General features: G+C 38.3%; 1 protein-coding gene across 1 annotated transcript in view; it reads left to right on the top strand.

Moving 5' to 3' along the window:
* Nucleotides 1-20187, top strand: part of LOC128734894 (protein O-mannosyl-transferase TMTC1-like) — a 182061-nt gene that overhangs the window by 63174 nt on the left and 98700 nt on the right. The window contains exon 2 of the mRNA XM_053829291.1: nucleotides 16008-16185. Within this exon, the coding sequence (XP_053685266.1) occupies nucleotides 16008-16185 (178 nt within the window). The remainder of the gene's footprint in view (nucleotides 1-16007; nucleotides 16186-20187) is intronic.

The following is a 20187-nucleotide window of genomic DNA, read 5'->3' as shown; positions in this document are numbered from 1 at the left end:
AACCCACAACACTCGCCAGGGTATGTGTCCACTCTTTCCCCTCCATTGAAAAAAAATCTTCATTACTTTACCTTACCGTCCCTTCATCAATTGTAGAACCACCATTTCAAAAAATACTAACATGGTTTTATAGTTACGTAACTGCCAAAATACATGGTCTAAGGTTGACCTCCGCAGAAACTTGCAAAATTCAAGACAGTGGCCATCCGAGATTTACGATTTATGTACAGCACAGTACATAAATCGTACCGCTGTGCTGATTCTCTAGGTGGATAAAATGGCTCTTTTGTGTGAGTGGCGAACCGATTCAAATAAGCCGCACGTTGATATCGCGACGAGCAGGCGTGTCGGGTAGTCGAATTAAGCTTTTCAATCAAGTAGTCCAGTCGAGCTGTCAGGTCGAGTTGTCAAGTCGAGCAGTTGAGTCGTGTAGTCAAGTCGAGCAGTTCAATCGAGTAGTCTTTTCTAGCAGTTGATCCGACTAGTTCTGTCAAGCAATTGAGGCGAGCACTCCAGTCAAGCAGTCCAGTCGAGCAGTGGAATCGAGCAGTTGAGTCGAGTAGTCCAGTCGAGCAAATGATCCGACTGGTCTAGTAAAGCAGGTGAATCGAGTAGTTAAATCAAGCAGTCCAGTCGAGCAGTTGAATCGAGTTGTCAAGTCGAGTAGTCGAAATGAACAGTCCAGTCGAGCAGTTCAGTTGAGCAATCGAGCAGTGAACCCATTGCTACGGAAGCATGACGTCCTGTCAGGGCCGGCCTGTTTTTAGTTACCGATGAGCCTCTTATGACGTCCTGTCAGAGACCTGGTTTTGGCTGCAGACAAACCTCTTAGAAGATATATTAGAAGATAGAAGATAGATGAAAGTGAAAAAAAGGTGGCCATCTTGGATTTCGCCGCCATGTTGGATTTTATCAAAAAATCGCCGTTGTCGCCGTGATCCCTCTACCTGATTTGATTTTCAAGACCACCATGACCATGACAATTTTTTTCCGTTTGAAAGCCCTGTTCTTCTTCTTTACAAAACCGGGCCATTTGTTAGTTATTTCGTGGCAAATTTATGAAATATCACATGATATAGATATCAAGATTTGTTCCCAATTCAACTTTTATTGAAACTGTCAGACCCCTTGGCGAACGAGTGGTCCACTATTTCGAGGTATCAAAAATGTAATTCTTATTTTTTTAACCATTTTCAACCAATTAAGTGCAAAAGTTCCAATTTTTGAAGACCTCGTGTCAGTAGTGGCCCCGTTTCAGCGAGAATTACTCAGGGCTGGTATAATGGACGATAGGCAATCTGTCGCTAGCTCGCAAGAGGTTTAATTGACTCAGTTTAAAAAAGCATTGCATATAGGGTGAGTCGGATAACCTGCGAATGGCCGAAACGCAAATGGCCAAATCACGAATGACCGAGGCTCAAACGGACGAAATCACCAATAGCACAGTAGATGGAATCCAATCTCAAATGACCGACTGTTATAGAAAATATTCACGGCTTTCTACTGATACGGTAAATAGGTATCGAATCTTAACTGATTTGCGCTTAAGAGAAAGAAAGCAGTATCAATTGTCTGTACTCCAGAGCTTGTACTATAAATAATAACCAAAATAAAATGTAAGGTGTGAGATAAGAAAATAAAAAATAAAGAGTGAAATCAAAGTGTGTGAATTTTTGTTTTTTTAAACTAAGGCGCCAGAGTTTTATAAAATACTTTTTTCCTTCAATATTTGATATTGTTCTAAAACGCACAAAAATATTTTTCAATTGTTTTGATGATAGCTTAACTAACTGAACATTGACCTTAAAATCATTATTTCTATCAATATTTTTCGGCGAAATTCAGCGTTGCTTCAATGACCCTTCCCTAATTTTTAACTTTCTTCCTTTCACGTCTTATCCCATTCTGTTTGGATTTTAAAAGTACCTTAGAATTTATGACTTTCTTCTATAAAAAAGTATTTACATGCCTGACCTCGTAATAAAAGGTCAATACAAAAAACACGAGGTTTGTCTAGACCACGTTTTCCCGTATGCATTCTGGGCTATTGTATCTATTTTATTAATAAATTGAGTCTACTGCATGTTGCTGTTGCTATGGTCTGTTCTGAAAGGGGAAAAAATAAAACTACTGCATAAAAAATTTGAATTATTTTCACAAAGTTTCAGGTATCGCACACTACCAAATCGAATTTTCCTTGCTTTGGAAACGCCAAAAGAAATTGTACTGAAATGCGTTGTTGAATATATTCCAACACTTTTACCGACACACTCTTGTCTGTTGATGCATACCGGCATTATCACGTTCGCTGTGCATTCCATTCAGGTGGCGCAATTATTTATTAACGGAATAGCTTTATGTGCACAGCGTCGTTCGCTACGTGCTTTAAATACTCAGCAAAAGGATAACGTGCAAGTTTCTAAAGCCAGCAGCCTTGTCTTGCTGTCTCCATTGTGCGCACATGCTAGGCAGTACTTTTAAATCCCCCGAATAACCCGAACAGCAATAACACTAGCTTGTTGGTTGAAAGGATTGTGATCTAACGACTGAGTTTATTGTTATTTATTTCCACAGCCGTCTGAAATCTCAACCCCAAAAAGTATAGTTATTGTTATCAGGTTTTATAGAACAAAATTGAGAGTTTGACCTAAGTATATAATAGGCCTATCAAAAACAAAAATCGGACACATTGTAGCTAATGACCCCTTTCGGAAAATATTGTTTTTCTAACTTAATGGTTATGTGACTTACTACTTCTTGGAAACAGATTGCACGCATGATGTTGCTACGACCTGCACTAAAACTTATTTCGAAACAAAATATCTACATACCCGACTTCCCATATTTCGTTCGGCATTCGATACATTAAATCATCTAAACACTGTGAATTTCGCATACTTCAAAACCCGCCGACCAACATCATATCCCACCTTGGCACTGAGTTGGTTAGCATAAATCCTTGCTCGAAACCGACCACCGCCCGCCGAAACAGCTGCACCGAATTGGAAAACACAACAACGTGGAGCTGAGCTGGCTGCAGCTCGCCTGCATTTCGCTTTTTATAATTTATTATTTTACCACCGTGGCATTATCGAGTAATAATGATGTTAATGCTTGAAACATAAATTGTCGTTTATTTTCCGCTCAGTTTATCAATAAGCCATTTTTCGGCGGCCGTCGTCGTTGGTCGGAAAAATGACCACGGTTCTGGGCACGGAACGGCACAACAGCCGGAACAGTGTCAGCCCCGATGGGGATGCTTCGGAGCGGAAACGGCGACCAGTTGACGCATAGGCTAACCTTATAATAAAATACTGAGTTGGTACAAAAAAACCTGTCGATGAGATTCTTTTCCCTTTGTGATGTTTTTCGACCACTTTGACAAGTTTAAAATTTTCGGCAAACAAATTTGCAAAATTGCAAAATTCCATTTCGATTCAACCTTACTCGGAGTTATCGTTTGCCTATTCCGCGCAGCCCGAAAGGGTACAAAGGACCCGAACGGTTTGCCGGTTATATGCGAAAATCGTGCGGTGCGGTGCGGTGCGGTGCCGCGGTATGACCGTTGGCGGACCATTGAACAAGGTAGGTCAGCCATAAAATGCCATTAAACTGTCAATGCATTGAGCCACATTAAAGAAAAGCCCTGGCTCGACTTTTTGGTGAATCCGAGAACCAGCGACCGGCGACAGGCCGCGGTTTCGCATGCATGTTGCGCCACCGGGAGGAATGCAAATTATAACCGAACTTGATGGTGCGCTATCAAAGTTTTGGGAGAAAGTTCATTGTGTGTGTGTGGTTGATGCGTGGTCCGTTTGCCAAGGTGGTTACATCACAAGGTTGGTTTGATGGAATGCTAGTGATTAAAGAATTTAATAATTGACACTAAAAACAGAAAAGCTATTATTCAGTTTTATGTAGGTATGACTAGTTTAGAGTTTTGGAAAAACCTTTCCTGTTTTCACCTTGACAAGAGGATCTAGTAAGGACAACTTTTTCGCATCACTTGATGACACCGTCGTCGGCTGCAGATGTGCTTTATGTTGTGCAATGAGGAAAGCTGAAAAAGATCGTTGTCAGTTGCGAATGTGGAGCGGCGGCATTATGGTGTGAATATACCGATACGCTTTTGATTTATGAATACTAAAAGCTGTAGAAATTCACAACGAATGAACTTTGTGCTGATAAAAGAGTGCCATTAATTTTTCAACACTGTTGCCTGCACGCACGGTCTCATGCATCGCGTTCGGTCCAGCAGCAGGGGGCAGTGTAGAACTATTCTTGGACACATAAAACTGAGATTCTGGATGAATCAGCTGTATGAAAAAGACTTGGCATAATGTGTTTTGAATATATGTACAACAACTATGCAACACATGGTATGACACAGCAATACCTGGATTGCATTTTGTGAGGAAAAGTTTAAGAGATATTTAGGAATAATTTTTTTTTGTGAAAAATATACCCCAAGGAACAATGTGAGTTTTTTTGTACTCTTATGACGGTTTTCATGACCAATTTTGGTCTTAAGTGCCATCATAAGAGCGTAATAAAACCCAATTTGTTACTTGGGACACGTTTATTACATTATAATGGAAAACACTAATTTAAGAAAATGCTTTTTCATCGATAGCTATACAATTTTCGCATCTCTCAGACAATTTGTGGATGGTACACAAAAAGAACTTTTCCTCTTTGGAAACAAACCATTCATCAAGCCAGTTAAGAAGGTGGTTGTAGGACGCCGCATGCGAAGGAACTTCTAAACAAAATAATCGAAAAAAACGAGTAGATTTTTTAATCACACGATTTTTAGGAAGATTTTTAGGAATTTTTACTTGAAGTTTATACGTGAATCCCGAATCTATTCTTGCTTATCATATATACCGTGAAAGCACCTAATTCCGATCACCTAAGCCATGATTCATCTTTGAGTCCCTACTGATAAATATAGCCTTGATATTTATTTACACGGTATGTGTCTTTAGCAAGTATTTTCAATTATGTTTCATGGAAAAATACTAAAATGCCTAAATTATTTACCGAAAGTTAAAAAAAATGCATCATAGTATGATGCATCAGTGCACCTAATTCCGATCATCAATTATAAGGGGTGATTCTAATTCACAGGTGTATCTAATATATATCCTGTATGTACAGGATCACAGGTGTATCTAATTCCGATCACGTCATGATGAGCTGTTAAAGCAAAAGACTTTTGTCAACTCGTACCAAATGGATCTGAAATGTATTGCTTTTATGTAATTTGACGATAATCCCCCTACCAGTCATCTTCTGCTTGCGTTAATGATCATTATTATCATTAGCTTAATATTCATAAAATTTGTGTACTCAAAAGATCGACAAGCGGATTATAACACTTTCCTCTTCTTTTATCTTTGTTCAACTGTTACAATTACAATAAAATTGGGTCACTTCGACGTTTTCTTAAAGCTTTGATCATAAATAATAGTAAAAATCAAATCAGAGAGGTTGTGTTCCAGACATGACCGCGTAGTTGGCGTAGAACTACGTGAGGCTGGTTTTCGCGAAGAAACCTCGAATATTAAAGAAAACTTTTTACACCATATTGGTATATGTGTAGTGTAAAATAGCGTAAAGTGAGAAAAAAACAAACGCTATAATAATAATATTATCTTGCTGTACCGTATTTATGGTAGGTGAGCTATTTTGTGATATCAAAAACGAATATTTTTACCAGTGCCAAAGTCGAAGTATTTCATATAGAAATTTGCCTCACGCATCCAGCTATTAACAAAGTTCTAGGAGAAAACTTAAGGCCTAAAATAATATGTTATTGTTATATTAAAAGAACACGCATTAATAAGATAGTTCATAACTGCGCTGTCGCTGTCGCTTGTTTGCAGTGTTAGAAAAGCAAAACGTCTGAGCCTTTCTGTTGGCTTGGAGGTACGGCACTGGTTTAATAACCCGATCAAATGAATATATCAAATTTATAACAGGATGAGTTCTAGATAATAAGTATTTTATGACAAAGTCTCCTTTGCGTTTTGTTAGAAACTTGTCTCGTTAGCAGTTGAAATAACTAAAATTGTAACAAAATTTGCTCAAGGCATATCACAAATATATCAAATTATGATATAATTTTATCTAGTTTATATCCAAATGAGTAACAAAAATCAGTATTCTGTCTTGCTGTGTAACCAAATTGTGACAAAGCGATTTATAAGTAACAGAACGAGATAGAATCTTGGTAGAAACATTTATAACAAAGTTTGATAGAAATTTCCACTTGAGCAACAATTCTGTAAGATTTTTGCTAGAATCATCTGATCAGGAAGCTAGACGTCACATGTTCGAATCTCGACTGAAAGAGTCAAAGGATTTGTAGCATAATTGTCCCGTATTCTTACAGGCTACGAAATCTGTCGTATAAAAACAGAAGGTCAAAATTCCAAATCGGAATGCAGCACCTAGCTATACTGTGCTCTGTAGTAAACAAAAAACACGCAAGTTTATTTTGCTTCTTTGTCTTGAATGAGCAGCAGCCACAAGCTTGATGCTTGTGAAGATGCTGAGGATTCCCTGGTCTTTATTAGCAACAAGTATTGGAGTAACATTCCTTCCTATCCCACCAGGACCCTCATTCGGACGTAGCCGGCGTCTGTATTGATCAGCACGCAGGGACCTGATAAGGTTGCACAAAAAGGAACAGTGCGCTGTCCTTAGCATGCTTTTTCCAGCCATCATTCTGCAATTTTCATCGGTCCTGGTCAATAACGGAGTAGCAGCACACGGACGGAATCCTATGCTTGTGCCTATGCTAATGCTAATCAGCACCAGCCACGAGCTTGGTGTGTAATGGTCGTCCGTGCCTGGGAAGCAAGACTATCATACGAAAAATGTATGGAGAATTTTTAGCTTGAAAGCTTTCGTTAATTTTCACTATTTAGCGATTGGCAAACAATCTTTTCAAGAAAGTCATACAATTGCTGCATCGTTTATGATCAAAATCCATTTTAAATTGGAAGAGCTATTACCGTTCATAATCTTTCATTCTTTCGTGACGGTAGCTTAACTCCAAATTTTGGTTGACACCCTGCCGTAAGACGTAGTCCTACGTCAAAAAATTTCGATAATCCTACCATGTTATCACGATGCAATCAATCCTAAAATCCAAATAGTAACTTCGTTAGCTTGCATTTTGCCAGTTTATAACTTTGATATAGTGATCGGAATTAAAAGCAGAAAAAAAATTATGTTTGTAATTCCGATCAATTACTTTAATGGAATAAATTCCGCAAATTCAGCATTTTTCAGCCAAATTTGATGCAGAACGGTTATATATGCTTGTATCTATTGTATCATGCTTGTATCTATTGTAGAATACCGAAGAAGGTAATATGTTTTCACGCTGCTATGATCTTAGCAAATTTGATCGTACGCTTAGCACTTCGGCTAAGAAAATACATTTTGATGACGTTTTTTGCTTCTGCCTGTCGAATTAATTTTATTTTGAAGTGCATGGTGCCCCAAAGGCAGTCATTTTTCAACAACTGACACATAAACACATAGCACAATAACTAAGCGTGCTCATTTACTACAGATTTTGGCAGCTATTCTAAAAATTGACCATTTAGGTTGAGTGATCGGAATTAGGAGCTGATCGCAATTATGTGCGGTCACGGTACGTTATTATTTTTCATGCAAAAACCTTCCACAATAGAGTCAAAATCGAAAAAGTTTTTTTAGCCAATTTTTGGAAATTACATTATTTGTAGTTCCACTTTTGTTTCATGTTAGAAGCGTTAACACTCCGTACACTGTTTTTTTTAGAGTTTTTTAGGCTGTAAAACCCTCAGGTAATTGATTTTATACAAACAACTTTTACTCAAGTTTGACAATTTTTTTTTGCCCCCTGATTTTTAGAGCCCATTTTGAAGGGCGGGGGGACAAAAACTTTAAAAATAATTTGCACTGGCCTTATCATTTTCTTTACCGGATTTGCAGTATGTGTTGGAGCATAATCATGCAACAAAATGTAGAGAGATTTGGGTATAGAGAGAGATGGATATAGAGAGATATGGATATAGAGAGATATGGATATAGAGAGATATGGATATAGAGGGAGATGGATATAGAGAGAAATGGATATAGAGAGAGATGGATATTGAGAGAAATGGATATAGAGAGAGATGGATATAGAGAGAGATGGATATAGAGAGAGATGGATATAGAGAGAGATGGATATAGAGAGAGATGGATATAGAGAGAGATGGATATAGAGAGAGATGGATATAGAGAGAGATGGATATAGAGAGAGATGGATATAGAGAGAGATGGATATAGAGAGAGATGGATATAGAGAGAGATGGATATAGAGAGAGATGGATATAGAAAGAGATGGATATAGAAAGAGATGGATATAGAAAGAGATGGGTAGAGGTTGATGACGATGACGATGATGATGATGATGATGATGATGATGATGATGATGATGATGATGATGATGATGATGATGATGATGATGATGATGATGATGATGATGATGATGATGATGATGATGATGATGATGATGATGATGATGATGATGATGATGATGATGATGATGATGATGATGATGATGATGATGATGATGATGATGATGATAATGATGATAATGATGATGATGATGATGATGATGATGATGATGATGATGATGATGATGATGATGATGATGATGATGATGATGATGATGATGATGATGATGATGATGATGATGATGATGATGATGATGATGATGATGATGATGATGATGATGATGATGATGATGATGATGATGATGATGATGATGATGATGATGATGATGATGATGATGATGATGATGATGATGATGATGATGATGATGATGATGATGATGATGATGATGATGATGATGATGATGATGATGATGATGATGATGATGATGATGATGATGATGATGATGATGATGATGATGATGATGATGATGATGATGATGATGATGATGATGATGATGATGATGATGATGATGATGATGATGATGATGATGATGATGATGATGATGATGAGCATTGGGCTAAAAGGTCACTGCGACAGTCTAAATGGTCGTCTTTTGTGGCAGGCCCCGATTGATAATGATGATGATATGATGATGATGAAATGAATATGGTAATGAAAATAACAGAATTTTTCATATGATGAAACATTTATGGTATTTTCCTATTTGTACTTTTTGTTATAATATTGACTTTCAGCACAAGCTTTATGAATATTTTGAAATAATTTGATCAATACAAGAGAGCGAGTGAACGACTTCTAAGGCGACGTCCATTTAGTACGTCACGCAAATTTTGACCAAAATCTACCCCCCTCCCCCCTTGTCACATTTCGTCATTCGTGACCCCCCTGTGAAAGTACGTCACGTCACGGAAACCCCCCCCCCTCACCCCCTTCACAACAAAAAAATTAAATATTCATTACAACCTTTTTATTTAAAGCTATCAAATTAATTTCAGCAAATTAAAAAAGGAACATTTTCGAGCTTATAAGTCATCGATTCACGGATTTTGAAGATGATCTCCAATTGCTGCGATCGGATTCGCTTCAGAAGTCGCTGATGTGTCGTCGATTAATGTATCGCGCATATCCACGTCCTTTACATTCATCCACTCAAATTCGTCTGATCTAGTTGAAAGAATCAGGACTTCCTGCTGACGTCTTGCAGTAACACGCCATGGAAGAATTTTTCTGACGGATTTTGTCATTTTGTATATTCATTCAATCGTGCAATCATTCAACACCACCTTAGATGCGAAATTTAATCCGCAAGTGGCATAAACTCTATCCTTCAGAGAGCTTTTGAGTGAGGGGCAGTATAAATTATACCGAAAAACCTTAAAAGCAGCCGTGGAACTTCGGTTTGAGTTTATGTTCATCGATTGAGTTCAGCACGAATATCAAGGGAAAACATTGCCATAGGTCCCTGGTAGCACCCCGTAGCCCCTCAGGAGTTTGTGCGACTGCATTTTGCGGTTGCAAAAATCTTTTAGTCAGGACGGTACTCAAGCATCTCTTCAGCGGTGCACTGCATATTCTGTAAGGCCTGAATGGAGAGTTCATACTACATAGAAGAATAAATGAGTCCTGTTAACACATACAGTGGTTTACCGATTTTATCTACCCATCCGAAAATTTTTGGTAGATATATTTGGAAAGTAGACAATTTTGGTGAAAAATAAATTGCTCCAAAATAATTTAAATGAACAAAAAATATTGTTATTATTAATAATTTTTTTCAATTATGTATTAGGGGGATTAGGGGCATAATGAGCACCCTAACTTGTTGACTGATTTAAGCACCCAAAATGACAGAATTTTTAAAGTGTCGTCATTGCAAAACATACATTCACTATCGATAATTAAAGGCATACTGTTAACAAATTGAAAAATAATTGATATGATGACGAAAATTGCAATTTAAACTTATGTTTCAAAAACTAAAAATCGGTCAGTGTGTGGGGCACAATGAGCTCCCCCTGGGGCATAATGAGCACCCTTATAAACACATGCTTGAAGGGTGTATATAAGAACAACAATCACACACACATATACACACACTCACACACATGCATATACACATACATAAACACATACATACACATATACACATACACATACACACCCATACATACACAAACATAAAACGTGTCAAAACGCCGATAAAACTGTTGACCGCAAGCCGCTTAAAGGCAATTAATCCGCGGAGGTTGCCTCTGGAGCACACAAGGAAAGTTTCGGATGACGCTTAAGCTAGCCGTGTTTTAGTGTTGAAGACATATGCTTTTCCGTTTCCCTCTACCAGCTGGTATACGAGGGTTCTGATTTCACGGGTAGTAATACCGTAGCATTAAACCTCCATATACAAAATATGGACTACCAGCTCTTGTCCAGTAGCGGGAGCGGAAACAGTTTTGAAGCAATCAATTTAGTCCACCTCCTGCCCAGAGATTGCCCTTTCGTTTGGCCTAACATACCGAGCTAACGTCTGCCGCAGAATGCTGTGGTACTTGACGACTTGTTTTGTGAGTATTCCGTCTCGCCTTAGAGTGGTCAAGGCCACTTGCAAGGCCTTTTTTGACCAATTATGTCTTCCGGATTCTCTTGGCATATTCATACCATCACTGTAAACAAGCATTGATGCGATAAACAAAGAAACTGACAGGTTAGTCAATGTGACATAGTGCTCGTTTCACCTCACCTAAGGGTGCCCATTTCGCCCCCAGTCAAGTAGTTAAAGTAAAAATGGGTTTTTACACTATTTATAGTATAAAATCAAAACTTCAATGCTGGTGAAATTTGAGATACAATGTATACATCATGTTGCAGTGTGCACTTTATAGTTTAAGATATTTAAATGATCGTAAAACCTTATTTGGTAGTGCACCAAAATTATAATTTTTTCAGCGTCTGAGAACCACGTTGAGTTTTTTAATATAACTCCGTGTTTTAAAAGTAGAGATCACTAATTTTTTGATAAATAGATACTGTAGTACCTACAGCAGTGTTCCGCATGCCATATGATGTTACAAAATGCGTACTTTCGTAGAAAAGAGGGGTGCCCATTTCGCCCCGTGTGCTCATTATGCCCCTAATCCCCCTATTTCAGCGTAATTTTACGCATAGGGCTCATTTTATTCATATCAACCATTAGCCATAATGCATGTCAACTCAGCAATATTATGAAAAAAGACATATCGAAATTCAAAATTGCTCAGATTTTATTCAAATTTTGTATACTTATTCCTTTACAGTAAATTTTAGATCCGTATTTTCATTTGGTACTTGGGATTTTCTTTTCGGAGTCAGTGTAGTCCCGAAAGTTGCCATTTTTCCACCTTTCTTTCTTTAAAAATTCATAACTTTTGATCCATTGAACCGATTTAAATTATGTTAATACCAAATGGAAAGTATTTTAATAAGCTTTTCAGAAAAAAATATTGGACTGAAGCCCAAACTTTCTTTTTATTATCGCAAAAACATTGAAAAGATTCACAAGAAGTTTTCATAAAGTGTCGAGAATACAATGGAGACGTATGGTTTTTGTTTTTACTTGTAATAAAAGGGGTTTTTGAGTAGAATCAATATATATATAGAATGCCAGTGTCGCTGTTTTACTACGGGACTCATTGTGGTAAACATGATGCTAACAATCTGTATCAAGTCTATGAATCGGGAACTTCATTGTCAAAGTTGCTCATTGTTATTTATCTGTTCTTTATCTGTGCGCTCGTTGGTGCTGTCATCAGTGCGCTCATCGCTGTGTTTTCATGCCAGTGAAATGTTTTTAAACGTTCTTTTTCTTTTCGTCCGGATGAATTGAATCCCACAACTGCGCCCTTTTGCACCGATTTTTTCAGAAATTTGCAGCAAGCGAAGTTTCCAATCACATTACTTGGCAGCCATATTTGAAATTTTAAACTGGTTGTCAAAGTTTGACAATGAGATTCCTTTTTGGTGAATCTCAGGCACACACACATATGCATATATACTGTAAATACATTATCTGAACAAGTGTGATGTTTACCACGCGCACTGCAGCGACACTGGCATTCTACATATATTGATTATACTGGTTTTTGACACAGAAATGTTTCTCATATAAAACGCCATGTGAGTCCATTGCATTTACGCATCTTTATTCCTTAAAAAAAGAGTATCTCAAAAACTGAAAATGTTACAGGTCTGTTTTTTGTCGTATGTCGTATGTAAACAACTAGCTTGCCATTGAAAGTACATGTAATAAAAAAATAAAAAACGAATATTTTAAATGTTTTAAGTGATTTTAAGAGGCTCATACAAAAAATGTTTTTGCAATCATAAAAAAATTTGAACATCAGTTTATTGTTTTTTTCTTGTGAAACTCATTAATAAAATGGTAAATAAAAGGTATTTATTTGGTAATAAAATTATTAAAATCGGTTCAATGGATCAAAAGTTATGATTTTTTAAAGAAAGATAAACTTTTGATTAGAATTTTCAAAGAAAGAAAGATGACAACCTTAGTTCATAGCGGAGACGGGGTGTGCCCATTAGCGTTACGGTATAGAAAAATCTCAAAAAGGATCATTATGGAATGATAAAAAGATGTGTTACAAAATAAATGGAAGTTACTTTGCGTATTTTACTTCAGCATTATTATACCCATTCTGTGTATAATTACATACCACAGATGTCATATAGTAAGCTATAAAATACAAAGAAATATTCTCTGCTATTCATAAATTCATGAAATCTTCCAAATTTTCATGCCTCATGGTTGAAATGACAATTGAAAAAAGGCAGATAAAACCAGGTCTAAATGGTAGACAAAATCGGGTGTAGATTAAACCAGGTGTAGATATAATCGGAATACCACAGTATATGTTAAAAAAAATTCACTCAAAAAATTTAACTATTTTTTTTTAAATCCTTTAGAACGTTAATTTTATAGAAACCTTCAATAGTTGTATCTTAAAATGAAGGTTAAATTATAATTTCCCGAACAAATTTTCCATTTGATTTTTTTTTCATGTGATGTCACATAACTTCATACCCTCCCTCCCCCCTACGTCACAAATCGTCACGATTAGGTCAACCCCCCCCTCCCCCTATAAGCGTGACGTACTTTATGGATGCCCCCTTATCTTTTAAATTCATTTATAGTTTCATAAACTTTGCCCGTGTGTAACATGTCATATCATTCTGCAACCCTTCTGCCCAAACCAATACGATAATGTAAAGCTACTTTAGTAAATAACAATAAAAAACATTGGTCAAAATACATATATATTTGAGATGTTTGATGCTGTGAATTTAAAATCAAAGTTTAAACTCAATGGCATTACCAAATAAGTATACATTATGCGTATAGCAAATAGAAAACCGAACTAAATTACATCCCTTGAACAGCGCGAAGCAAAGATAAAGGGGGAGGAGTAGTACATAAGCCGGAAACTGAAACCATTGTTCTTCGCTTTCTTGCCCGGATGTCCTATGGATGGACGGACTCTGGTCGGATAGCTGGTTGGACACAAACGAATCCTTTCTTCGGTTCGTTTTGTCTCTCCCACTTGCTGCTACTGCTGCTCCTGCTGCGCCGGTGCACAGTGGCGCCAGTCAGAACAAAACTGAGACAAAACTAATAAAATTGGTAAAGTAGTATGGAGCTTGCATATTTTGTATATAACTGTGAACCAAATTGACTACTATAGCTTAAAGTTTACAAATATTTAAAAAAATCAATAATTAGGGTGTCTCTAAAATAATTTTCTAAGAAAAGTTTTATAACTACTTGAACTATTATTTTTATTCTGTGTTTTTTGCATTGGGCTAATTAGGCGAAGTAGTAATGACCTTGTAACACTCAGCAATCCATAACGTTGAGCCACATCTAAAAATAAATTTTGAATTTTAAAAATAGCACTTTCTCCAGCTAATAACCATGTTTATTCACTAAAATTTGAATATCAAAGTGTTACTTCTGCTCTGCTGACCTGGTACTAACCTTTAGCTGCTAAATGCTCAAAGAATTTCTTTACAAATATCTTTAATAGTATTGCTAGAAGTAATTATAAAGCGGAATTGCATAAAAACACATGGTTCTAAAAAATTCAATATTTTTAGTCTTTGCGCAAATCTGCGCAAAATGCGGATATGATTTTTGGAAAGTAGCCTAAATTCTACATAAAATATGAAAAAATGACGGTTACCTTCCGTTCCCAAAAAAAGATACTCTACTTTGAAAATGCGAAGTCACATGTGTGTTATTATTTTGAGATTTGAAGCAAATATATTTTAGAGTGTACTTGATTTTCGTCAATCTGCAAAATAAGGTGCTAATCTATAACCATTTCAATACCAAATCACGTTTTCTTTGTATGCAAATACCTAACAGGATACGATTAAAAACAGTTTTTCGAAACTTGCGTTGAATGAAAAACATGGGAAGTTGTCACACAAACTTCAGATTTAAAAAATTCTCCAAAAAGTTGTAAGATTCCCAGTGCTCTGAAATTTTGGAATATAGTTAATTAGTCTGTCTACTTTCATAGAAAAATAATACTTCATGGAAAACTTCAACTCCATTTTGAGTGTTTTGTTCCAGTATTTTCCACTGTGCGGTGGCTGGAGCAGTTGTGAAAAGTTCCTTTGACAAATTACCATCGATGAATAAATGATTAAAGTGAAACGAACAAATGAACGAAATTTCATTTCAGTTCGCCCTGCCCTGTCATCGCCGCTACTGCGCTGCGGCTTTCTAGTTCTATTATTTCTTTAGCTGTCCTCATCCAGTTACTTTGAATTTCTGTTCGGAAGCACGGCTTCGTTGGCAAAGTTGATTTTGCTATTATGAAAGCACATCTGTATGAAAAGCCCTTCCAGATCGTTGAAGGAGCAGGCAGTCTTGTGTGCAAGTCACATGTGTGCCGACGTTATACAATCCAACGCAGGACGAGGGGTGGATGCTAAAGCGATTAAAAACTCCACCGTACATGGAAATTGGCAACGACTGTAAAAGTTGGACCGGTACTCGAGGCAGTTAGCCTAGGCGGACGGGATCGAGTAAAGTTATTATAAATTTTCACAATTTCTGTCATTTTCTCCATTATTCTTTAGACAAAGTTAGTGTCAGTTTGCTTGAAGCTGACGAAAGACAGTGGGAACGTAAGTTCAACCTTCATCAAAAATGAAACAGAAACGGAGTCTTCCCGCAATTCACTAAAACTAGATAATTACTGTTTAAATTTGAAGTCCTAAGCGAGAGCTGCAAAGATTACCCATTGTGCTCGGTTGGGATTCAATATTTTATACCGTACCAACCGGTACTCACCCACGGGTTTAGTCCTTTCATCACTGCCGTCGAGTTGAGCTTTCCCCGCTGGCGACCAGCAGCCGGCTTTCTGTTCTGTTACCAATCCTCTTCCCACTCACTGACTCACTCACTCACTCACCCTGTTGTGCCTTTCTTTTCTCTCGTTTGCTTTCAGATTGAATTATATAACCTTTGGCCTTCGCTCGCTATGGTTTCATGCTACCAACGTAGTGCTGCACGCCGCCGCCTGTGTCCTGTTCACCCGAGTCTGCACGACGATCGCCAGGCTGCGGAAAAATTTCGCCCTATTCGCCGGCGTTTTATTCGCCGTACATCCGATCCACACCGAAGCGGTAAGTATTTGGAAAATGTAGATGTTAAGCTAAGTTTGCGGCTATAGACGTGTTTCTTCTGTGTGTATGTACATCCTAGTTGGCTTGCGGTTGAGCCAAACGGACCTTAGCTTCGGTTAAAACAGTAAATGCGTGTTTTCGCTCAGTTGCAGTAACTGGGTTGGGATTGCGGTACATTATTTCGTACTAGTCGGTACGTAGGAAAATGTCTTTGAAGATGATCTATTTTTACCGCAGACCGCCTGAAGTGAGTAGGTTACCCACATTTATTTAATTCAATGATACGAATTCGAGAAAGAAAGAATGCTATTTTTGGTTTCTTTGGAAAGAAAAATGAAATTAGACATGATGGATTGGAATTAAAGGAAATTGTGCCATTTTACTACAAGCTAAATCCCAACATGAAAAACTGAAAACATTGTCTGTCTCTCGTTGTGGAGAATTCAGGTACCGTGTTGGAAATAGGCATTTCACGAGAATGGAATGGCCCTCCAAATCTATGTTTAGAAATGTGGCGTAAGAAGGCTGGAAATCATTCATTATGTTGACCGTTTTGCGAACGACAAGAAAATACCTTAAGGCGGAACCGAAAGTGGCTAACGTTATTGTGTTAGTGCGACAAACACTGTACTGTACAGCTCATGTGCTCGTTAAAAACCTAAACGTTTATTTGAATATTGCATTAGTATTGGTAATATATGTCAAATAGCGGAGCTTGCAAACATAAACAGCTGACCCGCAGCCAACCGCACTGACTACAAACATCCCGAAAAAGGGTTTGTTTTCTTTATCAAGGCATTCCGATTCAATCAAAATTAACAGCAGCAACCGAATAATGCGTAGGATCACTAAGATGTTTAATTAATCCGCTTGCATCGGATTGCGTTTTTGATTCCTGCGTTTGCGTTTTGTTTGTTTACCTCACTCTAAGCTCATCGATGCGGCGAAACTTGAAAGCTCTTTAAAAGCTCATTGATGTGACGAAAGTTTGATACTGTGTTGCTGCTTTTTCGGAAATCGCTAGTTCAACGAAATATGTGCGCAACCAAATATCTATTAACTAATTCCAAATTATACATTGGTCGCTTTTATGAACACGTAATGATCGATATGATCAGTTAAATTTATTTTCCATTAGCAATTATGTTTTGCTGAGCGTTTATTGATACATAGCAGATCGATAACTTGAATTACAAGTTTTAGGAAATTATAACAACGCTGGATGCACTGATTACGTGGCGAAAGCGTACTCTGCCAATACAGATGCATTTTTAAGGTGCAAAACAATACATGCTTCGAATGGTAGCCATTTACCCAGCCATCTTTGAACCACTTTCGGTTTCCCCTTAATCAGAGCGATAAGAACACCCGGAGTGCCGGATGCCTATAAATTGATGTTAAAAAAGCAAAGCCTAGGTGCTACATTCCGTAATCGAAATTTAACCTTCTGTTTTTACACGACAGACTTCGTAGCCAGCTGTTAGAGTCAGCACAATTGCAGGACCAGTTACTACGATCCTATTGACTTTAACAGCCTCTCCTAGCCGAGATTCGGACATACGACGACTGGCTTATTGGGCCAGCGTCATACCTCGAAGCGGTGACCGGACGAGAGCCATAAATACGATAGCCATACGGACGGTTGCCATACGTACGCATGGCATAATGTACGTTTTCCATAATGGACGGGAGCCATAATTTCCGTTTGCCATAATCCATATATTTAACGGGGGCAGCTCCCCACCAGAAATCATATCTGTCTAGGTCTATTCGTTTTTCTAGGCTTACCGTCCTCTAATTAGTTTTGCCTAGTCCTCGCATCGAGATCAGGGCCCGGCATCGTCGAAATAAATAAATGAACCTGACTTTCTCTTACCTTCGCTTCATACATGAAGTGACATGCTTCATTTGTTGAACAGAACGTTTCAAGCAAGCTTCAGTTCACTATCAACTGTTGTTTCAATTGACGACGGTAGAAATTCAGGTAAGATTTTTCAACATTAACAAGGTTAACTTTAATATGCGTTGCATTGTAGCAAATGTTACTCAAATTCAATTTATTTGCATTCAAAGTTGCTGGCCTTCTTCTGAATATTTGATAGAAAAGTACAAATGAAAAGTTGAAACCGACAGTCATGATGAAGTGAAACTCGTTTCGCTGACGCTGACTGAAGCCAGTTTGAAACTGAAGCGGTGCTGCTTCTGTTGAAACCGAAGCTTCACTGCTTCATTGTTGAGTGACGCTATGCAATTGAAGGTGACGTTGTCGGGCCCTGATTGAGATACCCTTTATAAAATGAAAAGCGACAAAGCCGCTTTATTTAAGCTGAATCAATTACGCCTCTTGCGACTTGGTCGCGCTGGTTCTTTAAGCTTTGAGCTGGTCGAAATGTAGTTCTGGGCCTCCATACCAAAAATATGAAATATGGCAAACGTACATTATGGCTCCCGTCTATTATGGCAAACATACATTATGGCATTCGTCTGTATGGCAATCGTACGTATGGCAACCGTCCGTCTGGCAAACGTATATATGGCTGATGGGGTGTCGTCAATACGTTACGTCCTTATTGGAGTCTACGTTGCATATGGGCATTGACTGAATTGGTTCCAACGTGGAATAACTCGCGATTCTGACCGCATAGAAGGTTGGTGTCTTCGAAAAAGTTGTTCAGTAGATCAACGGGTTTTCACTGGATTGTAGTATTTCGGAATTGTCTCACTACGTGGCGCTGGTATATTCTTATTTAGGCTGTATCTAGAGCTGCTGACTATCTGAGTTGCGGTCTACGGGAAGGTTACTCAAATGATTGCCACCTTCAACATGATATGGGAGATAGTGCAACCGGCTGCGCTAGTGTAGTAACCTTCCCGAAAACCGCAACTTTCTAATCAGCAGCTCAAGAGACAGTCTATATAAGAATATTACATATATACCAGCGCCACGTAGTGAGACGATTCCGAAATGCTACAATGCAACGAAAAGTCCTTGATCTGCTGAACAACTTTGTCGAAGACTCCAACGTTCTATACGGTCAGGAACACGATTTATTCCATGTTGGAACCAACTAAGTCAATTCCCATATGCTACGTAGCCTCCATTAAGAACGTTTCTATCGATTTATCAGCATGTTTTTAAATTTAAAAAAAAAAACTAACAAAATTCAAGCAAACTCGGAGCGGATTATTCGGCATCGACCTAGGCGACGGATCAAGGACGACGAATGAAGACTCGGTACTTGGAACTGCAGATTTATAAATTTCGCAGGTTGCGAGCGGATGCTGATTGAACAGCTGGAACCCCGGAAACTCGGCATCGTAGCTCTGCAGGAAATCTGTCGCAAAGGAGAGAAGGAATGGAAGATCCGTGGCGGAAAGACCCAGTTTTACCAGAGCGGTGGCACTACCAACGAACTGGGAACGGGCTTTGTAGTGTTGGGCGGAATGCAGGATCGCGTGATAGATTGGAGGGCGATCAACGAGAGAATGTGTGTATTGAGGGTAAAAGGCCGTTTCTTCAATTATAACATCATTAATGTGCCCTGCCCGCACGAAGATAGACCCGACGATGACAAAGAAGCGTTCTACGCGAGGCTGGAGGCAACGTACGACAGCTGCTCGTGTGGGGACATCAAGATCGTCATCGGGGAATTGAACGCCCAGGTCGGTAGGGAAGAAATGTATAGACCGGTGGTAGGACCCCATGGCCTGCACAGGGCTTGAAAAGGGATCGCAAGTTGAATGTGACTGCCGTGAATGCGAACTTTCCGCATTCAAACTCCGCTTTTTGAACGATCATTTGACTGTTTTTCTTATCCAGTCAATATGCCGCTTGCGCTGCTGCCGTCTTACAATTCATGCGGCATCTCAGCAAAAGCAAACAGTCAATCTCCCGTTTTGCTTTGCGCTTTGAGAATATAAACTGCAAACTGACTGGAAGCATACGGTGACGTATTTTTTCGTTTCTCTTTTTGTCTCCAAATCGGCTGCTCACAGTAATAG

Source organism: Sabethes cyaneus, chromosome 2 (genome assembly GCF_943734655.1).
Source record: "Sabethes cyaneus chromosome 2, idSabCyanKW18_F2, whole genome shotgun sequence".
NCBI classification, from domain to species: domain Eukaryota; kingdom Metazoa; phylum Arthropoda; class Insecta; order Diptera; family Culicidae; genus Sabethes; species Sabethes cyaneus.
The sequence above is the reverse complement of the archived record's forward strand: the minus strand, read 5'-3'. Positions and strand labels throughout refer to the sequence as shown.